The 17,177-nt window shown below is 36.5% G+C and overlaps 1 protein-coding gene across 1 annotated transcript in view; it reads left to right on the forward strand.

The window, feature by feature from the left end:
* LOC113040586 (SLAM family member 5-like) overlaps positions 1–16,159 on the forward strand; it is a 30,458-nt gene extending 14,299 nt beyond the window's left edge. Inside the window, exons 5-7 of the mRNA XM_026198889.1 lie at positions 15,376–15,678; positions 15,768–15,911; positions 16,029–16,159. Of these exons, the coding sequence (XP_026054674.1) occupies positions 15,376–15,678; positions 15,768–15,911; positions 16,029–16,036 (455 nt within the window). The 3' untranslated portion in view covers positions 16,037–16,159. The remainder of the gene's footprint in view (positions 1–15,375; positions 15,679–15,767; positions 15,912–16,028) is intronic.
* Positions 16,160–17,177: the final 1,018 nt, after the last annotated feature.

Here is a 17,177-nt window from a genome sequence, read left to right on the forward strand (position 1 = left end):
AAATGATTAACAATATTTTCTCAGAATAAACTTTTCTGAGATTTTGTACTTTACACTTTCTTTCAACAACTAATTATTCTCAAGATAAATGGAAAAGTACATTTTTAGTGAAGTCTTGAATACCAGAAACAGCACGTAATGATTATGAGTCCAATCAGTCCTGCAAACATGAAGGAAAAAACTAAAAAGAAAAAGAGAAACAGTACACAGATTACAGTAATAAATACTTTAAAGTGTAGCAAAGCATTGCTGATCCTGTAGCCTTTAAATGAAGTAACATGTTCATGGATTTATGTATATCATAACATTTACTTACAAGTTTTTACAATATCACGAATTTGAAGAGATTTCTTTCCGATTTTCTTGGGAGGTGCTTGTTCTGAAATAATGGAATAAGAGTAGTCTAAAATGTGTAATTAACTTTGTCAAACTTAAAGAAAATCTAAAACCATAAAAATCTAAAGCTTTTAACAGTGTGACACATGCTGCATACAGATTTTACCACAATCTGTTTGATGTACTATATGAAGGATGTAGTGAAGATTAGTGAACATCAATCAGGATGCAAGAATTGATCATTTTATCTTCTATAGTGTATCATACTTCACATCAGCCGATAGATTTGTCTCTAAGCAACTGAAAAAAGTCTCTAAAGGGTTGGGGATGTAGCTAAATCTAGCGACAAACTCACTAAATTGGCCGAACAAACAATATGTGTAGTCTGAAGCTGGCTTAACATGTACCTGTCTGCTGTTTGAAGCAGAGTATTTGGCCATTTTGTCATAAGTACTTTACAGGAGTTTTACACAGGAGGAAATGTAATGGATAGATTAGTCCATAATTTATGGATGTCAAAGCTTTACAGCTCTAGATTCTACGTTTGCACCTGGCCTCATAAATATTTTAATAGTTTAGCCAAAGACTTTATATGAAGATAAATGGTGCACTCCTATTATTTGTGAATGGGAGAAAGTGCAACCCCAATAGTAATAGTAAGTGTATTGGTTGGTCTAACATGAAAAAGTTCAATCAAAAAGATCAAAAAGATAGGAGCTGCTTTTATGATGCCCAAGAGGCACTTCAGAGACAGCCGCTTGTCTTAAATGGACTTTGGTTTAGCTGAGACATTTGTAATAATAAACATGGCCCAAGATTTGATAATGATTGATTTTCTATTGCATGAACCATTCAGGTCCCGAAACTAATTCAGAGATGACATTGTTTGTCCAGTAAATTAATTGATTACATGCAGAACAAAATTTAAACAAAAAGCATATACTGTTACAACCCTGCATTAATACTCTTCAGAATCAGTCAAACATTTCCTTGTATTCAACTGAAGCAATATTCTGATGCCTTCGCATTCCAAGGAATTCCTGAAAAGTAATTTGTTTTCTTATTTTTATGAGTCTCGCTTGCTAACTTTCTGCGCAAGGGAGCCCTCTGGGATCAAGTATGAAAAAATGAATTACACATGAGAGTTTAATACTGGGTACTTTTCATTGTATGCATTATGTTTATCACCAGTGTTGGGGAAAGTTACTTTCAAAGTAATGCATTACAATATTGCGTTACTCCCTAAAAAAGGAACTACTTCGTTACTTTTTATGTAAAGCAATGCGTTACATTACTTTTGCATTACTTACACGTTACTTTTTGCTTATTAGTATGGTTGAACTGGATTATCAAAGGTCAGCAGCAAATACATTAGTTAATAATATATATATAATAATATATAGATACATTTGTGTTATTTAACATGTTTAATTATTGCAGGTTTGTGTAATATTCTGAGTTTGCATTTCACTGATTTAATTCATTTTGATAAATACTAAATCAGTTTTTTGCGTGTGGGATGAATTAATGCACATTCACATTTAGTATAGAACTGCATCATGTTGACAAAGCGCACACAGCGCCTCTGTACATCCGATTTCTCCCGATATGGGGACAGGAGACTTGTCAGTCAATAAATGGCAATACAAAGTAAGTTGCATTACTTTTTTGAAATAGTAACTCAGATATTTACTTGTAAATTGAAACGTAATGCATTATTTTACTAGTTACTTGAAAAAAGTAATCTGGTTACATAAGTCACGTTACTTGTAAAGCGTTACCCCGAACACTGGTTATCACAATATATTGCGACACTCCTAACTTTGAACTGGATCATCAAAGGTCAGCAGCAAATACATTAGTTAATAAAATTATATTAGATACAATTTATTTAAGAATTATCATAAATCATTTCAACACAGAGACTTCTCTTCTTTCTTCCTGTTCAAAAGCATTTTAAATGTTTATTTTAGTTAACATTTTACAGTAGAAAATGGTACATCTGGAAAACTCGCTCTGGAATAGCAAATAAAAACAGTCTATCAAGTAAAACTAGGGGTGCTCCGATCACGATCGGCCGATCGTTATGCGCATCTCCTCAGTAAAGCCGGTTCTCTAATCAGCGGTTAATTCCATCAGGTGCGTGATTTCACATAGAGCAGCTGTTATTACACAGAGCCGTTGTTAATAGAGAAGATGCGCAAATCCACTTAATTTTCAGCGTTTGTTGGCGCATCTTCTCGGTTAACAACGGCTCTGTGTAGTAACAGCTGCTTTATGTGAAATTACGCACCTGATGGAATTAACCGCTGATTAGAGAACCGGCTTTACTGACGAGATGTGCATTAATGATCGGCCCGATCGTGATCGGAGCACCCCTAAGTAAAACTGGGACAATTTCTTGGTACTACAAAAGCATGTCTAACGTTGTATTAATATGACAATGTTTAAAATGTTAACTCACCACCACCTCCGTTGATATTGACCTTGAATCTCTTGTATACTGTTGCGCCTTTCTTGGTGATCTTCAGATGATAAACTCCGGAGTGTGTGGATTTGGTGTCTCTGATAATGAGAGATCCAGTATATTTGTCCAGCTCCAGACTGTCACCAAATCTCCTATCGTCAGTGTTATACGTTTCGAAGATTTTGTTCTTCATATGGATTTCAGCTAAAAGCGTGCGCTCCTCTCCAAACATCCACTGTATTTTATCACCTTTCTGTATTTCAGTCTCACCAGTACGCAGAGCAACATTTTCTCCCTCTTTCACTGAAACTACTTTGACTTTATCTGTCTCGGCACCAAATGCATCTGGGGAAAAAACAAAAACAGTTCTGAAATCATTCACTATGTGTCAGGTGTTGGCTCAGTAAAACAAGTATCAGATCAAATCTTCAGGCAGGCATTTTATTAAGCAAAAACAAAACACTCAGGAGTACTCAGAACGAAGCAGAATAAAAACAAACCAAATACAGATGTACGAACAGACAAAGAAAGACTGAAACTGTGGGCTAAAACCTGTTTTCAGTCAATGGTACTATAAGCTTTTGTTCTAAAAATCATTGTCATGTGGCAAATGCCACCCTAAAAGAAAGACGAACTCCCGAGCTGATTCAAATGATTTGCGATCCCCAAACTGACTCAAATGATTCACGAACCCGCTTTGAACTCCCGAACTGACTCAAATTATTCGCGAACCCGCTACGAACTCCCGAACTGATTCAAATGACTCGTGATCCCGCTCCGAACTCCCGAAATGATTCAAATGATTCGCGAACCCGCTTGGAACTCCTGAACTGACTCAAATAATTTGCGAATCCACTACAAAAGCTGCGTCCGAAATCGAATACTGCGTACTGAGTACTACATTTGAATTTGAACGTACTACTCGACCGTTAGAAAAGTACGTTCTATATAGTATGAATGTGGGTAGTATGCATGAAATTCGGACGTACTACATCCGCCATGTTGACATTGTCACGTGACATACGTCGTCACAACAGCGCGTAAATTTAAAGAGCCCAATCTACTGAGCGAACATCGGTGATGTTTTTCGTTTTTCTTACCGCTTTCGTCTGCGTTTTTTACGTCGTTTGAATTAACAATTCAAAGCAGGCGTCGGTCAGCTGTTCGCAGATCACGCCTTCGTCGACAGCTTGTAAATCCGTTAATAATTATAAATTTAGCTTTTAATTTTCTACCTCAGAATAACAGCAGCTACAGCTGTGAACAGAATGACAGCCTGATTTTATGTAAGGATATAAAGTAATTTATTGTAATAAATAAATACAAATAAAATTACACAAAACTAACAAATTAATTAATAAACTTGAATGAATGCTTAGACAAATACACACACACACACACACACACACACACACAAATACACACAAATACATTATAAAAATATACACAGAAACACACATACACACATCACAATATATACATAAATACATACATAATATATACATTATAAAAAATATACACACATATGTAAATACATATAGTTAGATATAGATATATCCGCAAAAAAATGTTTAACCTATTGAAATTTTATTCTAAAAAACAAAAACTACATATTTACAGACTGTGAACAGCGTCATACAGGCTGCTATCAATAATGGCCTTTGACATCCAAGAGCTGCATAAAATTGTGCACAGAATGAGCAGGTCTGTCATGGGGATTTTGAGGAGGCTGATTGCCTTCTCCACCACAGATGACCTGGAGGCAGTGGAAGCAGTTTTCTTCTGGTTGCTGACACAATAGATGGCTGTCACATACAAATTGAACCTCCAGCAAGTGAAGCCTAATGTTATTTCAACAGGAAGCGGTTTCATTCTGTTCAGCTGCAGGTCACCACCATGGGAAGTACCTTGATATCTTTGTTGAGTATCCTGGGTCTGTGTATGATGCCAGGGTGCTGAAGAACACTGGAGGCCTATCCACCTGCAGGAAAACACATCCTGGGAGATGGTGGGTATCCTTGTTTGAGTGCACACATCTGCCTCATCACAGCAGACAGAGAGCCTGAACAGAATCCTGCACAGCTTTGATTCAACACCAATGATGCTCATGCACAGAACATTGTTGAGAGAGCCTTCAGGATGATGAAGACCAGCTGTGCTCCATCTTCTTCTTCAAGGCCCTGGAAGTGAGTCCTGCCTTTGTGCAGATGTTGTTGCACGCTGTGCAGTGCTCCACAACCTCCGTCTTCTGAATGAGGACATTGCGGATCCACAAATTGTAGAGGATCATGACGATGATACACTGGAACCCCAAAACACAGAAGTCAGCACAGGAGAGCATGTGCGGGACAATCTGTCCACAGCTGTGTCCCACCAGATGACCGTGTGCAGCTCTTCAAGAGCAGATTACCTGTAGGACAGTCGAACAGGTTAAGACTCTGCAAATCAGTTCATGTTCTCATAGTGCTATTGTTTAAGCTTGTGTAAGTTGTGTAAGGTAATTTTAAGACTGTCAAATCAAGATATACATATATTAGTTATTTAAGAAATATAAATACTATTTTTAAAAAATCACATAAATATGTATAAATACACATGTAAGTATTTAAATTTAAACGTGTGTGTATTTATATATTCACATAAGTATATTACACTCATAACTGGGAATTCATATTACAGTTGAAAATGAAAATTTTACAATTTGAAAATCTAGAAACATATCACATAACATAGCATACCAACATATTTACAACAAGTTTAATTTATAATATGTATTACTTTATCCCTGGGGTATATTTTAGATTTCCACTGTTTTACACTCATTTTTGATTCCCAAATTTAAAGTCCTCATCTACAGTTACTGAAATGAAGCTGCTGAAGTTTATTTTCCTGACATTATTATAGAAACGTCTTAAGAAATTCCCTTTTGCTGCTGCTTTAAGCTCTATTATACTACTTTTACTTTATGAAAATGTTAATGTGGTTTTGTCTGAAGCTTTGTGCTCTTATCCATGTAGAAATAAAAAATAAATAAATTAAAAGTTTTTTTTTTACCAGTTGCCCAATGGAATGAACATCTATTTAAATGTGATCTAAAAAAATTACAATAAAATAAATAAATAAATACATAAAGATAATAATTTGTATGGGTATTTCTCTAAAGTGTGGCACCCATTCCGAACTGATTCAAATGATTTGCGATCCCCAAATTGACTCGCGAACCCGCTCCGAACCATAGACAGTAAAAGAAATGGACACAGCGACCCCATTGGAACTCAATTGAGACAAATGAAGCCCAGTTTCAGCGTTTTTTAGCACTTCCGTTTCTGACGCGCAGACTCAAACGAAGCTTGACGACGTCAGCAACCTGTCTGACAAATGTAAATCTTCTAAGTGGCTGTGCGTGCAAACTGCCATCGTTAATCTTGCAGAGACGGCGAGCTTGAGCGGGGAGTTCTTTGTCGTGAGTGAGCAGGAGTAAGTATTCTGATTAATTATTTTGTATAGTATTTTAAAATGTAACGCCAGTACGCCATATTAAGTTAATTGCCAGCGAGCTTTTCCTCCTGTCTGTACGGTAATGCGACAGAGAGCCGAGTGGTTATGACGCAATCGTTAGCCTATTTTTTACAAAAACTGTTTATACGGGGCCATAATGTAACATAGAAGGTAATGGAGCCCTTTATACATTTTCGTGTATCTTTAGAAATAAATAATGGACAAACAGAGTCTTTAAACGCCTCAGATGTAAAGTTATTCGCTGTCAAAGTGACGCCAAAATGAATGGGAGTCAATAGGAATGCTAACGCAAGTGAAGTTCTGCTACAAGATGGCAGCCCCCACCCGACTTCAACTTCCGGTCGAGTTCCTTGCCCCTTGCTCCGAACTCCCGAACTGACTCAAATGATTCGCTTTCCCGCTCCGAACTCCCAAACTGACTCAAATGATTCGCAATCCCCATAACTGACTCAAATGATTCGCAATCCCGCTACGAACATAGACATATATAGGTAGACGCCCCATCGAACGCTACTGCCTATTGGCACGAACGAGCCGTGGAGCCGCCATCTTGGACCGGTCGCCAGCTCCACTCAGTGTAACTTGTTTGCCAGGTGCAATGAGCTGTTAGCGCATTAAATTAATCATATCTCACTGAATACCTAACTGATTTTGACGCGGGGTTTTTTTTTCTGCAAAGGTCATTCATGCAGCTATGATACAGGACACATGGTTCAGCGTATTTTAATATTCATAATAGGCATACAGTTATACATTATATTCTGATATAATATATAAGTGACCAGACGCCCAAAATCTAAATATGTGAGGTAGGATATTTATAAATCACACACTATAAATATGATAAAGAAGCAGAAACAGATAGTTGCAGTAAAATAAGATATTTTAATAAGGTGAAGAAACAATTTATTATAATTTGTGACATATACACTCTCTCTGGTTCTCTCTCTCTCTCTCTCTCACTCACTCACACACACACACACACACACACACACACACACACAAACACACACACACACACGCACAAACACTTCTCCCTCCCACTCTCTCTCTCCATCTCTCACACACACACACTTTTTTGTGAAAAGTGTGTTAATCCCATAGGTGTAGTGGTTTTTATTCTGTACAAACTGTATATTCTATCTCCCTTCACTAACCCTAACCCTCACAGGAAACTTTGTGCATTTTTACTTTCTCAAAAAAACTCATTCTGTATGATTTATAAGCATTTTGAAAAATGGGGACATGGGTTATGTCCTCATAAGTCACCCTCTCCTTGTAATACCTGTGTCATACCCATGTCATTATACAGAGTTGTGTCCTGATATGATACAAAAACAAGAGCACACACACACACACACACTCTTCTCCCTCCCTCCTTCTCCCTCACACAAACACACACACTCTTCTCCCTCCCTCTCGCTCGCTCTCTATCTCTCTCTCTCACACATACACACACTTTTCTTTCTCTGTCTCTCGCTCTCATACACTCACACACACACACACACACACACACACTAAAACCCCTGAAAGAGGACTGTTTGCGGAGCTTCTTTCTCTTGCTCCCTTTCTGTAGTTCAAGAGAGGAGAGTTTGTCAACATGGTGGAGCCTAATCTTTAGAAACACAGACACAACCAATGACAACATATCAGACTGATGGTTGTCAGTGCCAAACTGGGTCTCCTCAATGTGCTCCCCAGGAAGGAACACATCCTCTGTCCCAATCTCCTCCCGCACAATGTGTGTGACTGTTGACACCTGAGGAGCTCGTATTGCTGAAGATTGACGGATCACCCTCTCTGCAGCTCTCAGCACCTTATAATAATAATACAAATAATACATATTTATATAGCGCTTTACACCATACTCAAATACACTTTACAGAACACAGAAAATATGAACAAAGCAACCTTAATATACATTACTTCCTGATATCAGGTGCGCAAACATAAATAACAGTTAATGTTCTGTCAAACAATGTATGTATTAACTTCAGATTGGATTGTGTTGATAATAGGCACTAAACGTTACCTAACGCTAAAAGTAAGTTTTCGTGCATTTAACAAGTGCTTTTTCTAACTTTTTTCTGATTTGAATAGTAAGTTATGTGAAAAACACTTGAGTTGAGATACATAGTGAGTCTAACTAATGTTAGCTAGCTACGATTTCAGTACAGTACTATAAAAGATCCTTGCTCCTTCTCAATACTCTGGATTTAAGGACAAACTACGACCAATAGTACAGTAGTAATGTTAAATCTTACTTGTGAAAAGTAATTCCGAGCCGTACTTGCGAATGTCCGCCGATTAGAACAGGAAAATGCTGCACAGTGCTCTGGCATCTTAACTGCTGCTACGCAACGAAACTAGGAGTACGACCGGTTCAAGATGGCGGCCGCAAATCTCGTCGCCCAGCGGCCAATAGGGCGTCTACTTATATGATGTCTATGGCTACGAACTCCCGAACTGATTCAAATGATTCGCGATCCCCAAACTGACTCAAATGATTCGCGAACCCGCTCCGAACTCCCGAACTAATTTAAATGATTTGCGATCCCCACTGACTCAAATGATTTGCGAACCCGCTCCAAACTCCCGAACTGACTCAAATGATTCGCAAACACTGCTCAGAACTCTGACATATATTCAGATATAATTCACACTTTCATTCATAAATTTACCCATTTGTGTTTGAAAAGCACAGGGATTGAATCGCGGAAATGACTTGCTGTATAAAGCAGAATGTTACGGAATTCGGCAATTTTTTTATGAATGAATGAAAAATAAAAACATTTAATCAAATCTGGATATGGACTAAAAGCTACTCTTTCACATGGGCTCAAACGCAAATTTGAAGCTCATAGCATTTGAGGAGAAAGACTTGCAGTCATAAAACAATTGTAATGTATTAAATTAATCTGTCAGCTAATGCACACCTTATACATTTTTAATATATATTAAAATAAATTATAAATCATTTAGGTAAAAACGAGGCCCGTTTATCACTTTCAGGAAAATTATTTTTTTCAGGTTCCCTTATGAAAATTACCCATGGTTTTAACAAAAACTCCACAAATCATTGTTCTTGTAGCCATAGTAACTGCAAATTAACCATGTTTTTGTTACTTCAAATAATAATTTACAAAGTATTAATATACTGTAATATTTTTTGTTGTTGTTGTTGCTATAAAAACAGACCTAAGCCATCAATAGCCTTTAAAATGACTTAAAATGCATTATATAAAAAAATAATGAGGCAATAATGATTGGTTAATAATAACACTGTTAAAATACATAATGTAGGCAAATACAAAATAAACAATTTATGTACATGTTATTACAAATGCCATGTGATTGCTGCTGTTAAACTTACAGGACGATCAAATCCTTGTTTAGGCTACTGACCAAACATTTAATTCAAATATTCACTATACTCTTTAATTTTTGGCCACCTTTTTGCTATAGATGACACAGCCTTTATAATTTCTTCAACAAAAAAACAAAAACAAAAACGTGCATATCACAACCCTTACAAAAATAAACCATGGTTTTATCATAGTGAAACTGCTTAGTTTTTCTTTTGCATGATTTCTGAATGCTTGAGACTATAAAATAAATTAGAGTCATAATAAAGTTATAGCCACAGGTAAATGTCGAGAGCTACAATTGTTAGTACAAATAATTAGTTTTTTATTTGATTAAAGTCCTTTTTTCACCCCTATAGTAGGTATTTTTTTTTTCCATCATCATATTTGAGGAAGGGGGAAACAACAATGCAATCCTGCTTAGGGCACACATTTAGCCAGCAGCGGCCCTGAAGGTGTTGTTATACATGTCTTTGGGAATGTGCGCTCTACTACACACATAGATTCATTGAATCATTCCAAAGAAACGACTGAATATATAAGAAATGAAGCAAGTGACTTCTGAAAGATCTAAAATCTGAAGAAAAAAAAAAAAAACACACAGCAGGGGTATTTATTTTATTCATAACTTGAATTATAAAGTCATTATATTCTTATATGCTTCATCACACAATGAATTCTTTTTTTTTTTCCTATTCTATCTTCTCTTCTTTTTATTTATATATATATATAAAAATGACCCTCTAACACTAGCGTTCTCTTTTTCTATTCTATCTACTTGTTTTCTTTTTATTTATTATAAAAAACCTTGCTAAGTGTATGGCGATAGACTAACCCTGACTTGTCACAGACCTACATCTTTTATCGCTCTTTTGTTGGTTTTAATTGCGCGTGCACGGAGTCAGCTGCTGTCGAGTCGAGTAAATCGAAACTGAAAGCAACTGGAGACATTCCAGCAGTTTCAGGGCAACAAAATGCCCTTGATCCGATTAAACCGAAAACAAAACAAAACATACAAGTTCTTTAGTTTACATATAGGCCTAGGTTTCTGCAACCTTCAACAAATGAAGAACTTTTAAAGAGCGTTATGAATGCAAAATATGACAATTTTCACATCGCATTTCTTAAAATCTCAGTTCCAAAACTACTGATAAGTAAACAAAGATTATTTCAACCAAGAACAGCAAAATAAAGTTGAAAATTTGCGACGTCATTTTACAAATGAGCATTTCTGTATATTCCTAAAAAAGTAGCCCTCGTCCAAGGTTAAAGCCACCTGTCTAGACTGAATCCATGGAGCTCTAAAACAATTTTACAGTCATTGAGTGATATCGGTCCGAACCGATTCGATCGAGAGTGAACAATTAAACATTGCAAGGTGGATACAAGCATTATTTCTGCAATGTAAATACTACAATAACATATAAAATGAAGGCTATCCAAGTCATAGTGGGTCAAAAATAGGTCATATTTAATATTAATTTGAAATAGGCTATACGAAATTATAAATTAATAATCATGTAGGTTTATATATATATATATATATATATATATATAGCTATATATACTTTTTTAGCAAGGTGAAACCGAAATTGTTAAAACAGATAGGCTGTAAAGCTCTTACCATTGAAGAGTAGTAAAAGCAAAAGTATTCTGAAAGTGTTCTTCGTATCTCTGTACAGTTGTAAGGATAAATATGATCCGGATTTCGTAGATTGCTCCATCGTGTCTCGGTTTCTGATTTCCCCGTCCGACCGTCCAGGCTACACCTCTGTAGGTAGGCTACGGGTGTTCAAAGATTTTCGGTTTCTTTTCTCGCTTATATCCGCATATCTGAATATTTGAGTCTCCTCGTGACATATCAACAACATTTCTGCCGTCTGCCGTTTCACATCCGGCTGAACTCTCAGCGAAACATTATTTACAGGTACAGTAGTCTACGAGACTGAAACATGACGTGCTAGAGCAGCCCACGCGATCAGAGGAAGTAGTGACTGACGGGCGATTAATTCACCACAGGGGGTCACCAAACAACCAATCAGTGCTGTTTAAGAACAAAATACCTTTATATTTAATTGATTGCAATGTACGTTCTAATGACAATTTTTATATTTAGGCTAAATAGCATTTTATGATGAAATTACCAAATAAAGGGGCACTTCGCTGGCAAAATGAGCTTTCATTAAAAACTCTGCCTAATTAGCTGCCAAGTAGGAAAAATAGGTAGGAAAACGCCAACACCCTATCTTGTTATCTGTAAAAAAATATTACATTTTTTATTTTTGAACAGCTTCACGTTTTTTTATTTTCTTCAGCAAAACCACAAAAACATGTTTTTTTTTTTATACTGAATAATTATTTCTCTGAACCGGAAGTCTTCACAGATTGATGAACTTCTACAGGGATGCATCAAAAACCGGAAGCTAGCAGTAAATTAAATTTTAAATTGTGTTTTATTAATGTCTACACCTACCCCTTACAAAAATGCAAAAATAGTAATATCATTGTGTAGTATGAGAAATTTTATGCAATATTGATGTGCATGCCCAGTAGTTTTTGCTGTATGGCTTCTAGCCTTAACCGTCATACAAGGTCGTCATTTTCATTTGATGATGAATAGCATTGTGAAGATTTATGGCTGATGGCAGAAAGAGGCAGACGAGCTGAAAGAAAAAAGATAGAAAACAACATAAGAGAGTAAAAATAAATGACTATGTATCAAGATCCAGCATAGCATTCTCGCAACTTTGCACAAGCAGTCAAACAGCAGTCAGAAAAGAGAAACACATTCACAGCAGTTTACTCTGTATTAATGTATTATCACTCAAAATCTTGTTAAGGTACATAATTGTTTTGACATGTCTGACAATGTTGATATCAGTGACAGTGCATCATGAAAGTCTGTAAAATCTTCTCCTCTTGAAGGTTCATCCATCAGCAGGCACTCAGCCTTGTTACTGTTATATGCATCACATAAAGATAAAATATGAGGATTTTAGGAAACACTGATCCAGGCCTCTACACTTCTGTTTCTCTAGAATAAAAGAGAAAAAAAAACGAATGTTTCAACTAGAATAATAATAATAATAATAAAAATATTTTGCCAAAGTAGCAAAATATGCAATACAAAAAATTTAAGAGAGAGAGATAGATGCAAACAGTATTGATACACTCCAAAAACATAGCCTGCAATATTTATTTTGCACAGAATCTGTACAGAAATGTGTGTGTCAATCCTAGTATGATAAACTCCTTGCGTGCGCATTGATAGTTCATGCTATCACTGCATGATGTAGCTTATGCAATGAAAGTTAAAATGACCACTAAAGTCAAGATATGAGTATAAATTCTGTATGACCTTTAATATCTTTTTATAGTTGCCTCATATTATGGAATGAAGCGATATCACACATCAGCATGATTGCAAATGTGATATTGATTTTATGCAACAGTTTAACAAACCTCTAAGATTGTCTGAGACCAGCCACCCAGGCAGCTGCTGCAACAATCGGTTTGCAAAACTAAAGAATTTCTGCTCAAACTGTCAGAAACCATCTCAGGGAAGCTCATCTTCATGCTCGACATCTTCATTGGGGTCTTGACCTGACTGCAGTTTGTCATCATAACCAACTGGAGTGGGCAATGCTCACATTCGATGGCATCTGGCACTTTGGAGAGGTCTTCTCTTCACAGATGAATCCCGGTTTTCACTGTACAGGGCAGACAGTATGGCGTCGTGTGGGTGAGTGGTTAGCTGATGTCAATGTTGTGGATCGAGTGGCCCATTGTGGTGGTGGGGTTATGGGATGGGCAGGCATATGTTATGGAAAATGAACACAGAGGGGTTTTATTGATGGCCTTTTGAATGCAGAACGATACTGTGGAGATATCCTGAGTCCCATCGTTGTGACATTCATCCACACATTCACCTCATGTTGCAGGAAGATAATGCATGGCCCGTGTTGCAAGGATCTGTAAACAATTCCTGAAAGCTGAAAACATCCCAGTTCTTGCATGGCCACCATACTCACCTATTAACCTCTACACCCACCACTTACTTTACAATAACACGAAAAATAGTAATTATTGTTGTACAGTGTGACAAACTTTGTTTTATTGATGCCAGATGTACCTCTTCTAGACTGTTTTCCCCAAAAAGCAAATGTGATAATTATTTCCACAGATCAACAAAGTTAGAAAGAGTTACTTTTTGGACATAATTTTTTTTCTGTTTCACAATGTGTGTTCGAACAATCACTTCATTTAATATTCAACATTTTATCTTCGAAACATTGATCTCATGGTATTCTTTATGCAGTTGTAATTGCTCTGTTTCGCTCTTCTGCTATTAGTTTTCATACAGGGCCGTAATTCATTTGGAAATGAAAGATCAGCAAAAGCTTGTTGATTCTCATGATGTGAAAGGAGACGGACGTGTGAGCGGAAACTGTGACTGGGTCACAATCAGATAAATATAACCAGATAAATATGAGCGTTTTCACACATTTTAAGCATCACTGTTCTTTGGTGAACCGATGAAGTAAATGCTTCTCAAATTAGTTTTGCTCTGTTTGTGGCATCTGGCTGGTGAGTTTTAAAAGAGTATTTATAGCTTTTGTCTTTGTGCTGCTGCTGAATGTTTTTCACATTTAAATGAATACAAGTATTTTAGTGAAGCTTCATCAAATGATTTGAAAGCTAAACCTCTGTTCTTCAGGTGTGTTTGGTGACGAAGTGAAGTTTGTGCGGGAGAGAACTTCAGTCACTCTAAACTCTGGTCTTACTGAAATAATGGATGGTGATCTGATTCAGTGGAGGTTTTTTAACACTTTAATTGCTGAAATTAGTAAACAGGCTGAAGGAATCACTGAATTTTATGATGATCTTGATGGGAGATTCGGAAAAAAATTGAAGCTGGACAATAAAACTGGATCTCTGACCATCAGAAACACCATCAGTGCACTCTCTGGACGTTATGAACTACAGACCAACAGTCTGAGAAAGAGTTTCAAAATCACTGTCCTTTGTGAGTTCACTTTAGTTTCACCTGTTTTTTTCATGTCTTTTTTCTATTGTTTTATGATGTTACTTATGTAAAATGATAATTTAGTAAACCATGCTAAAAACTCTTACTGATATTAACTCTGTTTCTTTGTCCTTCAGCTGGACTTGATTTAAGAGGAGCACGTTTAGCGCTGTCAGCGATGGAAGGAGATTCAGTCACTCTAAACACCAATTTTATTAAAATGGCCGATGATGATCTGTTACAGTGGAAATTTTTAGATAAAATCACTTTAATAGCTGAAATCAATAAACAGACTAACAGCTTTACTTTATATGATGATGTTCTTGGTGGGAGATTCAGAGACAGACTGAAGGTGGACAATCAAACTTTATCTCTTACCATCACAAACATCACAACTCAACACACTGGAGAATATGAACTACAGATCTTCTATATAAGGATTGATTACTTTCTCACTGTCTATGGTGAGTTCACCGGTTTGTGCAAACATTTTTTTTAATACATACACCATCTTGCATCTTTAGTTTCCATTCTATAATTTGATGATATTAATGATTTAATAGCTTCTACTTCATCAGTGTTGGTTTGTCTCAATGTTTTCTGTTCATCTGCTTGAACATCTTCATTCATCCTCATTTATTTTTATTCTCTCATGTTTTCAGCTCGTCTGCCTGTTCCTGTCATCAGCAGTAACTCTTCACAATGTTCATCATCATCATCATCATCATCACAGCAGAATTGTTCACTGTTGTGTTCAGTGGAGAATGTGAGTCATGTGACTCTCTCCTGGTACAAAGGAAACAGTTTATTGTCCAGCATCAGTGTGTCTGATCTCAGCATCAGTCTCTCTCTACCTCTGGAGGTGGAATATCAGGAGAAAAACAGCTACAGCTGTGTGATCAACAATCCCATCAGAAACCAGACCACACATCTGGACATCAGCAAACTCTGTCACACATGTTCAGGTACAGCAGAGCTGATATTAGTTGATGTTGGTGCTGATATTAACATTTATTGACTGAGCTGATCTCAGTTTGATGTTTTTATTCCTCAGACTCTGTTCACTGTTGTGGTTCTACTGAAGCTGTGATCCGATTGGTCCTCTCTGCTCTGGTGGGCGTGGCTACTGTCATTATTCTGGTTTATGACATCAGATCCAGAAGAGCTGAACAAGATCAAGCACAAATTCACACATCAGGTACATGATTCATGTTAGAATTTCTCACAAAAAACTATTTAGTTTATTATTTATTAATCTTAATTTATTTTTAATGGTCTTGTATTTTCACATACTTTTATATTATGTTTATTTTAGGTGGCTGATTTCCACTCTAGAAGATGATTTGAGAACAAACAGCATTGTATTCTCTCATTGACGCTTAGAAGAAAATACTGATGATTACCGAATATTGCATTGCTAATGCTAGCTTAGTTAGAATAAGATGCTTTACCTTTTTTTTTTTTTTTTTTTTTTTTTTTTTTTTACAATTTTATCTTTCACATTTAATTGGAGACTTTCAAAATCATCATTATTGCATATTGTAAAAAAGCTAGTCTGAACTGAATCTGAATTGAGTCTGATTATCCTGCGGTGCACTGCATGTGGTCTCTAATTTGGTTTGGAACAAGTATCATAATATCATCAGAGATATTCTCCCCTTCCTTGAAACCTGTGAGAGCTGATGCGACTTCATGTTGATTTTGCTTGCTGATTTTGATCGCTCTTTCTTGTATTGATATGTACCTGTATATGGTGTGTTTCCAGTCTGGCTCCTCTGCCTGAGCTATTTGTGAGGTTTTAATATGGTGCATCACCTCAACATTTGGCTGTGTCCAATTTGGTGTTGTCTCCACATGTAGAATTACATTCGAACTTTTGAACTTTAGATATTATCAGGCCACAGTCTGACCTGATGATAAAACCATGACAACTAAAAGACTTCCTCTAAGCTGTCTCACATACTCTAATAACAGTTGTAAGGACTAAAGCAGTGTTTGAACTAAGTAGACAGTACTTCGTAATCCGTAGCTGCTGGATATTAATCACATGACCATATCAAAAAACACTTTTCTACACACAGTTCTAGCAGGTGATCTGTTTCTGCTCCATAAAGCCATCAGAGAAACAATTGGGACATTTGATAAGAAATCAAGAACAAACGAGCTGAAGAAATTTACAAGAGAGAGCAGAGCCAAACACTCTCAGGATCTCAAGAGAAGATCAAACACTTCTTTAAGACACATTTCAAATATTATGGGTCAGTTTGTTTCTCTTAAAAACAAAACCATCGATGTATAGGAAGTGGACGCCTTCTGGAGCTAAAAGTGACATGTTCAGAGTGTGAAAAAACTGCTATATGGTCACTTTCATTAGCACTTAAAGATGAGCAGTTATTTTAGATGTAGGTGGAGTTTCACTTCATTTTACTCCAGAGCAGCTTCACATCAGCTCATCTGTCATTTT

Source organism: Carassius auratus, chromosome 22 (assembly GCF_003368295.1).
Source record: "Carassius auratus strain Wakin chromosome 22, ASM336829v1, whole genome shotgun sequence".
Taxonomy (NCBI): Eukaryota; Metazoa; Chordata; class Actinopteri; order Cypriniformes; family Cyprinidae; genus Carassius; species Carassius auratus.